Source organism: Heptranchias perlo, chromosome 7 (genome assembly GCF_035084215.1).
Source record: "Heptranchias perlo isolate sHepPer1 chromosome 7, sHepPer1.hap1, whole genome shotgun sequence".
Lineage (NCBI taxonomy): Eukaryota > Metazoa > Chordata > Chondrichthyes > Hexanchiformes > Hexanchidae > Heptranchias > Heptranchias perlo.
The window spans coordinates 46,631,747-46,646,259 of record NC_090331.1 but is presented as its reverse complement, the minus strand read 5'-3'; the positions used below and the strand labels follow the sequence as shown (position 1 = coordinate 46,646,259).

Below are 14,513 nucleotides of genomic sequence, written 5' to 3'. Positions count from 1 at the left end.
CTAGGCCCTTGGTTCCCTAACATTTCCGGGAGGTTATTTGTGTCCTCCTTTGTGAAGACAGAACCAAAGTATGTGTTTAATTGTTCTGTCATTTCTTTGTTCCCCATTATGATTTCCCCCATTTCTGACTGTAAGGGACGTACATTTGTCTTCACTAATCTTTTTCTCTTGACATATTTATAGAAACTTTTACAGACAGTTTTTATGTTCCCTGCTAATTTACTCTCATACTTATTTTTCCCCTCTTAATCAATCTCTTTGTCCTCCTTTGCTGAATTCTTAACTGCTCCCAATCCTCACGCTTGCCGCTTTTTCTGGCAATTTTATATGTCTCCTCTTTGGATCTAATACTATCCCTAATTTCTTTTGTAAGCCACGGTTGAGTCACCTTTCCTGTTTTATTTTTCCACCAGACAGAAATGAATAATTGTTGTAATTCCTGCACACGTTCTTTAAATATTAGCCATTGCCTATCCACCGTCATCCCTTTTAGTAAAGTTCCCCAATCTATCATAGCCAACTCACACGTCATACTTTCGTAATTTCCTTTATTTAGATTCAGGACCCTAATTTCGGATTCAACTACTTCACTCTCCATCTTAATGAGGAATTCTATTATGTTATGGTCGCTCTTCCCTAAGGGACCCCGCACAACAAGATTGTTAATTAATCCTTTCTCATTGCACAACACCCAGTCTAGGATTGCCTGTTCTTTAGTTGGTTCCTCAATGTATTGGTCTAGAAAACCATCACGTACACACTCCAGGAATTCCTCCCCCACAGTATTATTGCTAATTTGGTTTGACCAATCTATATGTAGATTAAAATCACCCATGATTACAGTTGTACCCTTCTTGCATGCATCTCTAATTTCCTGTTTAATGCCCTCCCCTACATCTCCACTACTGTTTGGAGGCTTATAGACAACCCCCACCAATGTTTTCTGCCCCTTGGTGTTTCTTAGCTCCACCCATACAGATTCCACATCGTGATTTTCCGAGCCAATATCCTTCCTCACTATTGCATTGATTTCCTCCTTTACTAACAACACAACCCCACCTCATTTCCCTTTTTGCCTGTCCTTCCTAAATATTGAATACCCCTGGATGTTCAGTTCCCATCCTTGGTCACCCTGCAGCCATGTCTCCGTAATCGCAACTATATCATAACCGTTAATATCTATCTGCGCTGTTAATTCATCTACCTTATTGCGAATGCTCCGCGCATTTCGACACAATGCCTTTAGACTAGTCTTTTTAAGATTGCTAGTCATCTTAGTTTTATTTTGCACTATGGCCCTATTTGTTTTTCGCCCTTGTTTTCTCTGCCTTCCACTATTGCTTCTTCCCTTTCTGCCTTTTGTTTCTATCCTTGTTTCCCCCTCCTCTGTCTCCCTGCACAGGTTCCCATCCTCCTGCCATTCTAGTTTGAACCTTCCCCAACAGCACTAGCAAACACCCCCACGAGGACATCAGTCCTGGTCCTGCTCGGGTGTAAACCGTCCTGCTTGTAGAGGTCCCACCTTCTCCAGAACTGGTCCCAATATCCCAGGAATCTAAATCCCTCCCTCCTCCACCATCCCTGCAGCCACGCATTCATCTGATCTATTCTTCTGTTCCTATACTCACTAGCATGTGGCACTGGTAGTAATCCTGAGATCACTACCTTTGAGGTCCTGCTTTTTAATTTATCTCCTAACTCCTTAAATTCACCTTGCAGGACGTCATCCCTTTTTTTACCGATGTCGTTGATACCGATATGGACCACGGCTACTGGCTGTTCACCCTCCCCCTCCAGAATGCCCTGCAGCCGCTCCGTGACATCCTTGACCCTAGCACCAGGGAGGCAACATACCATCCTGGAGTCAAGTTTGCGGCCGCAGAAATGCCTATTTGTTCCCCTTACAATTGAATCCCCTATCACTATAGCCCTGCCACTCTTATTGCTCCCCTCCTGTGCAGCAGAGCCATCCGTGGTGCCACGAACTTGGCTCTTGCTGCTTTCCCCTGATAAGCCATCTTCCCCAACAGTATCCAAAGCGGTATATCTGTTTGAGAGGGAGATGGCCCCAGGGGACTCCTCCTGCACTACCTGCCTAGTCCTTCTACCCTTCCTGGCGGTCACCCATTTGTTTTCTTCCTGCATAATCTTTACCTGCGGAGTGACCACCTTACTGAACGTGCTATCCACGATATTCTCAGCATCGCGTATGCTCCACAGTGAATCCACCCGCAGCTCCAGCTCCGAAATACGGTTAGTCAGTAGCTGCTATGTTGCATAGTTTTTGCCAGTGACACCCCTAAGTACAGATCCAAGTCTGTGCCTCTGCCAAACTGTGAATACATTCTCTAGCGTAAGTGAGATACGCTTAGAAAGAGGTGAACTGAAAGTTGAGACGTGGTTTTCTCAGTAGTTTGATTTGTTTTGCAGATTGTCATGCATGACAATAGGATTTATATTAGACAAATTTGCTGACCAAAACAAAAACCTTTTACACTCTATGTGTTATAGCAGAAACTTACCCTTGAAGAATGACAGTTACTCAGTATTAGTAGATCTCAGTAATCCACCATTTTCTTCCAGTGCCATAATCTGAATGTTTTTCTTTCATTTTTATTATATTATTGAGTTGTGCATGAACTTTCATGCTTTCTCGAGGTAAAGTAAAACAGAATAACAGAATACATGTTGCTTTGTCGGTAGCATGATACTTCTAAATACAAACTGAATTAAAATGGAGTATTTTGTTCATGGTTTATTTTCTTCCTTTTATTTACAATATTTTAAAATTTAAAATATGTTCTCTTAAAAGTACCATACACAAACTGGAAACTTGACATTCATTTAGCCAGTATATTGGGATAGCAATAAAAACTCAGTGGCAAACCGAATAATTTTCAATATGCTAATACTTTGATTGCATAGTCATGATAACAAATTATGTTCACCTAATCTAATCAGAGAGTCAGCTAGCTTTGAACCAGGTGTTATCAGAATGCATCATTGACTTAGACCACATGTGATTTCTATTTGCAATTCTTATCAAACACAGCAAGTTGCAATCTTCTTTCAAGTTGAAATCAATCGAGAAATAAATTGCAGGCCTTGCACCTGTTATTTTCCAATAAGCTGGCTGCTACTTGCAATGCCCTCTTGGTGGCCTGTGATATCAGACCTCAATGCCCTATTTTTGTAAGTGGTGAATGTTTTGAGTAGTAGATGGCTATAGCCTTTGTCCTACAGGTTGACTTCTCAAAGATGAGACCATATTTCGAAGGATTTTATGAGTGTAAGGATCATACACTTTTGATATATTGGTTAATTACAATTTTGACCGACTGAAACAGATATAGGGCAAAATGTGGCTCTGTTGGCAAGACATCAATAAAACCCCAAGAAAGACTCAGGATTGGCTGGATATTTCAGTATTTGTCTATTGGTTGAGAGATCTGCAAAAGAAACCATACAAAAGAAACTCAACAGACTAATTCAGTTGTTTAACCCTTTACGAACTGTAGTTACCTGATTTCTCCCTCCCTCCCTTCTTAAATAATGGAGTGGCATTGTAAGGGGTTTTGTTTCAGGGGCTTATTGTAGATCAGCCAGTTATGTTTTCCTGAGCTGCCCTGCCCGCTGTGCGGTTTCGAATCGCTTTCCCCTTCTTGATTCTGAGCTCAGGACTTATCGAATGGTAATAAGGACAGACGAACAGACCAGTGGATTGGTGCAAGGAAAACCAATGTTTATTAATGAGAAAACTAAAACTACAAGTTAAACAGTATTATACAGAAGATAAAAGGAATCGCTATGGATGCAATACAGTCTTACACTTAACGCGGTGGAAGAAACGGACACATCGAGGGAAAATTCTAAAATCACAATTTTAGCAATACCCCTTTAACTCCCACCCTTACACCTAGCTAGGTTGTCTTGTGGCGGCCAGAAAAAAAAATAATGCTCACCGTGAAACTGCTTTCCATTGTTCCGAATATTCCTTAATGGGTTACCTTTAGTCCTGGGATAACTCCTGCTCGAATTTTGATGTGTAGGCCGGCAACGGTGAAGACTTGCCTCAGGGCGTGAATGCAACTGCATTGTTCAAAGAAACCTGTCTGAAACACGGAGCCTGCCAAGCTGTTAGAGAATCCAATTTCAAATCTGCCGGCCCTTGGCCATGTGACTGACCGCAGCCATTTTGAAAGACCCTGGATTTTTTAAAACACAGTCACACCAGGGTTTCTTTAATAACTCCAATAAATCTTCGGAGGGGGGGGACATGTGAAATTTTGCGAATCCCTTCAGTCCCCCTTGTGGATACTTAAACTTGCTTGAAGTGTCCATGCAAGGTGAGCAAAATTTTCTGACCATCGCAAACAACCCTCCCCTTTATTTACCTATCCCTAATCCCTTGACACATACATTGAAGTCGGCCTTGCCCAAGTCTAGAATCTTAGCAGCTGATTCACTTTTGTCCCTTTCAAACACTACATTGAACTCGATCATGTTATGATCACTAGTGGATAGATGTTCACGCACAGTTAAGCCGTGAACTAAATCTGGTTCATTACTCATTACTACATCCTGGCTGTAATGCTGAAGATTTGTGCTGCAGAACTAGCTGCGCCTCTAGCCAAGCTGTTCCAGTTCAACTACAACACTGGCATCTACCCGACAAAGTGGAAAATTGCCCAGGTATGTCCTGTCCATAAAAAGCAGGACAAATCCATTCCGGCCAATTACCGACCTTCAGTCTACTCTCAATCATCAGCAAAGTGATGGAAGCTGTCGTCGACAGTGCTATCAAGCGGCATTTACTCACTAATAACCTGCTGAACGATGCTCAGTTTAGGTTCGGCCAGGACCACTCGGCTCCAGACCTCATTACAGCCTTGGTCCAAACATGGACAAGAGAGCTGAATTCCAGAAGTGAGGTGAGAGTGACTGCCCTTGACATCAAGGTAGCATTTGACCGAGTGTGGCATCAAGGAGCCCTAATAAAATTGAAATCAATGGAAATCAGGGGGAAAACTCTCCAGTGGCTGGAGTCATACCTAGCACAAAGGAAGATGGTAGTGGTTGTTGGAGGCCAATCATTTCAGCCCCAGGACATTGCTGCAGGAGTTCCTCAGGGCAGTGTCCTAGGCCCAACCATCTTCAGCTGCTTCATCAACGACCTTCCCTCCATCATGAGGTCAGAAATGGGGATGTTCGCTGATGATTGCACAGTGTTCAGTTCCATTCGCAATCCCTCAGATAATGAAGCAGTCTGTGCCCGCATGCAGCAAGATCTGGACAACATCCAGGCTTGGGCTCATAAGTGGCAAGTAACATTCACGCCACACAGGTGCCAGGCAATTACCATCTCCAATGAGAGAGAGTCTAACCACCTCCCCTTGACATTCAACGGCATTACCATTGCTGAATCCCTCACTATCAACATCCTGGCGTTAACATTGACCAGAAACTTAACTGGACTGGCCACATAAATACTGTGGCTACAAGAACAGGTCAGAGGCTGGGTATTCTGTGGCGAGTGACTCACCCCCTGACTCCCCAAAGCCTTTCCACCATGTACAAGGCACAAGTCAGGAGTGTGATGGAATACTCTCGCTTGCCTGGATGAGTGCAGCTCCAACAACACTCAAGAAGCTCAACATCCTCCAGGACAAAGCAGTCTGCTTGACTTGCTATATGGATTTTCCCCTCCCATCTCCCTACCTGGTTTAAATCTTTCCCCACTGCCCTATTTACCCTTTCTGCAATTGGAATATGTTGAATCAATTAAGAACGGTAAATTAAAGAACATTGTGAGTGCTCTTGGCTAAATTGAAATATCAGACAAGATCAATATGATTAAGCACACATTTGAGTGAGGTCTCTGTAAGTACTGATGTAATTACTTGAAAGTGCAATGTATTACTGAGCACCTTTTGCTGAATGAAATGCAGGATATCTTGCACCATATGATTTGTTCACTTTTCCTTTGTTGTGGAGCTGGTGAGTTGGAAACTTCGGGCTGAAATTGCATCCTGTGATGCCCACAGCTCTATTATGTATCAGGCACTCTGGTCCCATATTACTGGGTCTGAGGCCTCACTCAGCACCTGAAGCACTGAGTGCAGTTCAATATGGGAGGGAGGCCTGCTCTCCATAATGTGACTGGTGCACCTGAGACAAGTCACTTGGTGCCTGATGTAAATGTGCAATTGGAGGAAGGGCCACAGGAAAACTTTTCTATTTTGTTCCCCTGGGTGGTCCTAAACTTCCACAAGGATCACCCAGCTTGCCTTCAGCTACACTGTTAGGCCATGAGGCTGATTTTGCTCCCCCTGCAAAAGTCCTGTTGCCCTGTATAGGCCAGCAGCTTCTTGCGTGCTGCTGACACTGGAAAACTTGCCCCTGTGATTTTGGCAGTCTCCCAGAGTGTTATGGCCAAAGCAATGGAAGCAACATTAAAATATTCTAATCAGCTGTCCTCGCTTTATTGTGTGAGGTTAGTTTATTTGTGCACAGATGCACACAGCACCTAAGGAGCATTGAACCCAGCCACACTATGCTGAGATTGTATTATTGGTCCTATTTAGTTTTCAGATTCCATTGTGCATCACCTTGTGGTATTCTAGCAAAGGCAAAAGAAGGTATTGTGATACTTTTATGTCACAAGCATAGGCAGTCAGCATAAAAAACTAAACTAAAAGCAGATCGTGGTTTGTTATGTACGTTCGTTAAAATCTTTATACCATGTCAGATATTAAATATATCTGCAGCTACTTAAAATAGGTAATATTGCATAATTTTGGTACTGAAAAAGACTTGGCTGGCTCTTATATTTTTAACATTTAAATAACTGCATTTGTAATTTGTTGCTAAAACAACATTGGTAAAGGAATTTATTTGAAAAAAGCAAGAACAATGCAATAATTACTTAAAGCATAAGTAAAGTTATTGGGGTAGAATTTCGATAGCACCGCTAAGCTGGCACGAACTGGGTGCAGGGAACCATGTCGACCTGAGTCCCGATCAATACTGGTCCTCCGAACTTATTTTAATAATTTTGGCAACTTGCTGACGCCTACCACACATCCCCAGGCAGCTCACTGGCAAAACAGAGGTCAGTTTCAGCGGCCCTCAGGTAAGCCCCAAGAGGAAGAGGAGGAGAATGGAAGTGGGGCCGAGCGCAGGCCAGCAGCGGCCTTCAGGACTACTGTGGAGCCGGGGAGAGCACTCCTGCTCCTTCCAGTGCCACAGAAAGGTTAGTTAAAAAAATTAATTCACATTTTTGGTGGCAGCCTACCTTTAAGGACAGCTGCCTAGGCTGCATGTAGAACCAAAATACTGAGGAAAAAGCAGGTCCAACCCTGCTCCACTCAGCGCTGACATATTTCCCGGAAGGGTCCTTAAATATGCATTGGGCTCTTCTTCATCATATTCAAGGAGCCAAAAGCCTGTTTAAGGTGGCCGCCCATGATGCCTGCAGAACCCCTTTAGCAATACAGTAGTGTCTGTATCGCAGGTACTGATTGCGCCCCGAAATTGGTTCTTTTTGTTCCGATTCACCGCCTGGAAAACAGGTGCAATGAAGACCGATTTCTACCCTATTGTTTTTATTGATTAAAGCTTTATTAGTTTTAGACTTTCCAATATATGTGCAAAACAGTGCATAATGTTAAAAAAAACTTATTTGGGAAAACAAAACATCAATAAAAACTAGGACTGATTCCCCATTGAGGTGTTTCCAGGGAGGAGCAGCGCTGGCAAAGAATCCCGGTTGGGAAATCGCCAGCACGCAACCCCTGATTTTCTACCCATGATTTCCTGACCAGCACTCCCTGCAAACGTTATTTCTTGCCGAGAATTTCTGATTAGGCAATTAGTCCTAACAAAAGTTTTGAAGTTACGTGTAGCCATTCCAGTCTATAAGATGATAGAAAATGCACAGAACACACATTGTAATGATAATAACTACAACCTCTGAGTTTAGGATCAGTAAGAGGTTTTCCATTTACGAACCAAACTACTTCATGAAGCTATTTTGCGGTTTCATGACAATCAGGCCCACCATAAAACTACATGTCAACAGGCAAAAATGTGCATATTTCAGGTTTTTGATAAAACATACCCATGATTACTGTATGCAGTGCACTTAATCTAATCAAAATTTTTAAGTACACAAAATTTTTAACAAGCAACTGGGAGTAAGGATGATGATGCTCCTTCTGGCTCCACATCAAACTTTAAAAAAAAAAGTAATCACTTTTTTGTTCGCGGCCGCTGCTTAATCGCAGCAACCGCTGAAGATTCCTGAGCAGAACAGGCCATGCACGCGTCAGCCATTGAGCAAGAGGTCCTAAAACAGCCGTTAGGCCCCTCCTTTACACATTGAAGGGGTCTAATGCCTGTTTTAGGCGGCCACCAGGGACGCCAAAAAATCGAAGGTTCACTAGATTGATTCCTGGGACGAGAGGGTTGTCCTATGAGGAGAGATTGAGTAGAATGGGCCTATGTTCTCTGGAGTTTAGTAGAATGAGAAGTGATCTCATTGAAATGTATAACATTTTTAGAGGGCTTGACAGGGTAGATGCTGAGAGGCTTTTTCCCCTGGCTGGAGAGTCTAGAACTAGGGATCATAGTCTCAAGATAAGGGGTCAGCCATTTAGGACCAAGATGAGGAAAAATTTCTTCACTCAGAGGTTTGTGAATCGTTGGAGTTCTGTACCCCAGAGGGCTATGGATACTCAGTCGTTGAGTATATTCAAGACTGAGATTGATAGATTTTTGGACACTAAGGGAATCAAGGAATATGGGGATCTGGCGGGAAAGTGCAGTTGAGGGCGAAGATCAGCCATGATCTTATTGAATGACAGAGCAGGCTCAAGGGGCCGTGTGGCCTACTCCTGCTCCTATTTCTTACGTTCCTATATACAGAAACAGGCCATTCGGCCAAATAGGTCCATGCCAGTGTTTATGCTCCACACGAGCCTCCTCCCACCCTTCTTCATCTAACCCCATCAACATATCCTTCTATTCCTTTCTCCCTCATGTGTTTATCTAGCTTCCTGTTAAATGCATCTATGCTAGTCGTCTCAACTACTCCTTGTTCCACATTCTAACCATTCTCTGGGTAAAGAAGTTTCTCCTGAATTCCCTATTGGATTTATTAGTGACTATCTTATATTTATGGCCCCTAGTTCTGGTCTCCCTTGCAAGTGGAAACGTCTTCTCTACTTCTACCCTATCAAACACTTTCATAATCTTAAAGACCTCTATCAGGTCACCCCTCAGACTTTTTTCTAGAGAAAACCAGCCTGTTCCTAGGTGTGTTCCTGGATGTGTCTAGGGACCTATTTTCCATTACATTCACTATGGGAGAAAAACAAAAGAATTTTTATTTTAAAAATCTTTGCAGCACTTCGAAGTTTGTAAAAAAAATTTTCACAGATGTATAATATTTGTTTTTTTCAAATATGCTATACTGGGAAAACTGTTGTATCTATAAATGTGTAAAAATGAATACTACATTTTTAAGACAATCTAATGATCGCAAAAGCTGGAGGACTTTCTTGGTATGAAGCAGAAGTACTATGCTGTGTACGATTTTGTCATTTTTCTCCTCCCTCCAGGTATTCTCCTACACAGCAGATAAAGAGATCAGGACAGATGATCTATGCCTGGATGTGTCTAGGCTAAATGGTCCAGTTGTGATGTTGAAATGTCATCACATGAGAGGGAACCAGCTGTGGGAATATGATGTACAGGTATGCTTGTTACTTAATTAGTCATGATTTATAAAGCATGTTCAGAGTCCCACATTTATCATCATGTTCATGCATTAGAAAAATATTTAAACATTAGTGACGCAAATAACACAGAGAAAAGGAACATTTCTCGCTCAATGGAATACAAATATACTGTTTAAATCATTACACCTCACTGCAATTTTTACCTGTATTTAAGTGGTATAAAAATGAATATTTTATTGGCACTGCATTTCAAATCAATACTTTTGAAGGAAAATATTGTATCCAGCAACTGGGATCAAAATGCTGCTTTAAATCCTGACATTTATTCATTATATTCCATAAGATTTAGACCAGATAGAGGTCATAAACTTAACCATGGTATTTTTCACAATCTATACATTTGTGTATCCTTAATCATGATAAAGGTGCTTAAGTTCATTTACAAAGAAAAAGTGAACTGCTTAAAACTAAAGAATACATCATTTAACAATACAGACACTCCAAATATGATGTTTTATACTGCAGTTTTCATACCATTATCACGCATAGTCATGGAAATTATAGCAGAGAAGGAGGCCATTCTGTGCTAGGTTTTCAGATGGAACTCTAAGCTCATTTCCCTACCTTTTTCCCATACTCGTTTTATATTCTATTTCAAATAATTATCCAATTCCATTTTATAGTTTTAAAGTCTCTACCTCAATAGGTACTTCTCATAAAGCATTCCATATTTTAACTTCTGTATGAAAACAAATTTCTTCTAACTTCTCACTTTATTCTTCTAGTGATAATTCTGGGTCTACACCCACTTGATACCAATTTGGCAACAAATGGAAACAATCTTTCACTGCTTATTCTTCCAAAAACATTCCTAACCTTGAAAATCTCTATTAGATCACCTCTTAACCTCTTCTGCTCGAGGGAAAAAGCCCCAGTTTTCTTCATAACTATACCCTTTCATTCTACTGAGTCTTCACTTTACCCTTACCATGGTTCTAAATATCCGACCAATAACAGAATTCCCAAAACTGCACGCAACACTCATACTGTCACCTTACCAATTCAATATTGCGTCTTTACTTTTTTATTCAATGTCCTTATACCTAAAATTCAGAAATCTATTTGCCATTTTTATGGCCTGTTCTATTCTCACTCCTATCTTTAAAGATCTATGTATCTGCACTTCTAGAACTCTCGGTCCCTCCACTTTTTTAAGAATCGGTTTAGGTTATACTTTCTTTCACTGTTCTTTTTCCTCCAAATGTATCACTTCATCTTCCTCTATATTGAACTACATCTGCCAGCTGTGCACCCGCCCCACTAGCCTGTCGCTGTCCTCCTGCAATCGTCTACATTCTTCATCATTCTTCTTCAATTTGCCATGTTCCCTAATTTGGTATCAGCAAGCATCTATATCACTGTTGTCTCTCTGTCCAAATCATTTATAATATTGAAAACAAAAGAGGTCCCAGCACATATTTCTGGGATACACCAAATATCCATATTCTGCCAGTCTGAAAAACATTTATTTACTCCTTGTCTAGTTTTAGTTCTTTAGCCATCTCTCAATCCGTGCAGCTACATAACTTTTAATACTGTGTTATTGTTGGTCTTGCTTTTCTCTCAACATTTACCATTGTAAATTGCTATACTGTATCAACATTTCCCAACCAATTTTGCTATGTCAACTCCCATAATTTGGTTGCAGGTTCTGACCACTAAATGGCACATGCGCAGTGAGTTTCTAAAGTATCACTCCAACTTCATCACCCTCGTAAATATAAAAAAACTTATATCCATCAACGGACCATGGCAACAATACGGGCCATTTTTTACATGTGTATATATTATTGGGGCTAAAATTGCCCAGGGACACAATTCCAGCAGTTGCACTGGTATCGCACCTGCCAGTAATCTTCATCATTGACCCCTTCATCTATGATGCGCACCTTCCTCCTGAGGCTGCAAAATGTGGCGCTTGTTGGACTGGGGTCCCCCAGAAACAAGGCCACTCTGGTCCAGGACCTAGCATTTCTGGCTTCTGGTGGAGTTTTCAGCCGTTCTGCCCGAGTCCTGCTGGAAGCCCCAGTATCTTTGTTCCTTACGCTGCCACATCCCCCACACTGAGCATCTATATCTTTCCCCACATTGTCGGCCCATCTCAAGAAAACAGCTATCACTGCACTTTCGTTAGCAACACCCTGACATCCCCTCCTAGTAAATCCACACCCAGCAATCCTCTTCCCCAATACTCCGACATCTCATCATTGTTATCCCACTGCTGCCATACCTCAAGTCCACCCTCCCACCATTGATTCCTTCAGCATTCCTTTCCAGTGGTACCATAGCCCAACACCAGACCACCCCCCAACAGTCCTTAGAGCCAATTCCCACCACCCACAACAAACCCTCACCATGACCCAACAACCCATAACTTCCCTGCCCCCCTCCATTCTCCCAGGCCGCTTGCAATCCTTTCCCCGGTGGTCCCATTTCCCACACTTGGTCCCAAACACCAGGACCATGCTCCAAAATGACTAACTCACATGCCCCTTACTACAACTCTCCATAACTCCCATATGTAGTTCCTACACCCTTCCATTTGTGACAATTTGCAATGTTTCTTGCCATCTTCTGCTTTATCCTGGGCTTCTATAAAATGTAAGAGATTAAACTACTGATTTCCAGTTTCAGTCCAAAAATTGCAATCCAGCACCTCCTCTACCTGCTGAGCAACATTTGCACTCTGCCCTTGCTCATTGAGGCAAAATCACCCACTGGACCCCCATTCCCCCCCCCCACTGAGGCAAATGTTGACCCTCCCTCTTCCCACCTGCTTTGTTTCCTGTGGCCCCTTCCCCCTTCCAATCCCCTCATCCTGTGGCTCATTTCCCTCTCTCCCTTCTTTCTTCATTCTGTCCTGTTCCTATCCCCCCTTCCCTCACCTCTCCCCCCACGTCCTCTCCAGCCCTGTGCTCCCTGCCATCTCTCCACTCCAGCCCCTCTTCCTTCTCCCTCTCTATCTAATTCTCTATCTCTCTCTCTCTCTCTCTCCTTCTCCCCCTCTTTCCCTCTCCTCCCCTTCTCCTCATCCCCAGTCACCCTCCCCCATCCTTACCCTCTCCGCTCCTCTCTGCCCTCCTCTCCCCCCACACTCTATTCTCCTTCTCTTCCCTCCCCCTTCACCGCTTCACTTCTCCCCATCTCCTTTCTTTTTCCCCATCTCTCCTCTCCTGTCTACTCACTCTGTACTCAGTCCCACTCTCCATCTGCCCTCTCCCTCTTCCACTCTCCTTCCTTCCCCTCCTATTTGCCTCCTCTCCCCTTCCCCACCTTGGTTCAGTGCTTGATCTGAAAAGTGACTGTGGCCTTGACTCCCTATGTGCAATGCCGGATGATCGACTAGTATCTAATGTATATCTAATGTAGTCTAATTTTAAATATTTTAAAATATACTTACTCACTTTCAGCCTTCTTTTTCCCAACTTCTTAATATATTGAAATTTTAATTTTTGAAAGTGTTAATTTTTCAGCCCTCTTGCCATCTCCCTCTCAATTTCGCCCAAGGACGGAGAGAGAAATATCAGGGGGACAGACAGTGATTGAATAGGGAGAGCGCAGAGTGAGAAAAAGGAGAGGGAAATCAGGGGACAAGGAGAGAATTAGGTAACAGTGGGAGATTGGGGTCAGAGAGATTGGTGACATTGCAGAAGAAAGAGATGGATAAAGAAAACGAGAGGTTAGTGCAAGAAAGAGACAGAGGTACGGAGAGGTCATGGCAACAGAATAAGGAAGACACCAAGATCAGGTGAGGACAGGACTTACTGTGAGCAAAGGAACAAAAGATCCACTGGTATTTACAAATCTACATATAATCAGTAAAGCTCTCACACCTCAGTGCTCTCATCCCCAGTCACCTTAAATACTCCAAACCCCTATCCCCCTGAATTCCTCACTGTCCCAACAGCAGCCACTGCAAACCCTTAAACACCCCAGTCGGTTCAAAATCTCCTCACCCAATGCCAGAGCATATTCTCGTACTCACCACAAGCAGCAACACAGGAGATATGCCTATATGTGTTTTAAATGCTGTAAATGTGCAGTTACAAAAAGCTTACTGATCCATCTATTTGCAAACTATATGGTTGAGCCTATTTGTTTTTCTAAAATTGTTTGGTTTCTGTGTTGCCTACAAGGTTAAAATTAATTAGCTGAGCTCCTATTTCTCATCTACATGCTGCCCCTCGACGACATCCAAAAACACATCAGGTTCCACATATACGCTGATGACACCCAGCTCTACCTCACTACCACCTCTCTCGACTCCTCCATTGTCTCTCATTTATCACACTGCTTGTCTGACATCCTGTGCTCGATGATCAAAAATTTCCTCCAAATAAATATTGAGAAGACCGAAGCCATTGTCTTTGGTCCCCGCCACAAACTCCGTACCCCAGCCACCGACGCCATCTCTCTCCCTGGCCACTGAGGCTGAACCAGACCGTTTGCAACCTTGGCGTCCTATTTGACCCTGAGATGAGCTTCTGTCCACATATCCGCTCCATCACCAAGACCACCTCATTCCACCTCCATAACATCGCCCGTCTCCGCTCCTGCCTCAGCTTATCTACTGCTGAAACCCTCATCCATGCCTTTGTTATCTCTACACTTGACTATTCCAATGTTCTCCTGGCGGGATTCACATCTTCGTGATAAATGTGAGCTCATCCAAAACTCTTCTGTCGGTATCCTGACTCGCACCAAGTCCCATTC

The 14,513-nt window shown here is 42.9% G+C and overlaps 1 protein-coding gene across 1 annotated transcript in view; it reads left to right on the top strand.

Annotated features, from left to right (window-relative positions):
* Nucleotides 1-14,513, top strand: part of galnt13 (polypeptide N-acetylgalactosaminyltransferase 13) — a 403,934-nt gene that overhangs the window by 359,517 nt on the left and 29,904 nt on the right. Inside the window, exon 11 of the mRNA XM_067987444.1 lies at nt 9,621-9,755. Coding sequence (XP_067843545.1) covers nt 9,621-9,755 — 135 coding nt within the window. The remainder of the gene's footprint in view (nt 1-9,620; nt 9,756-14,513) is intronic.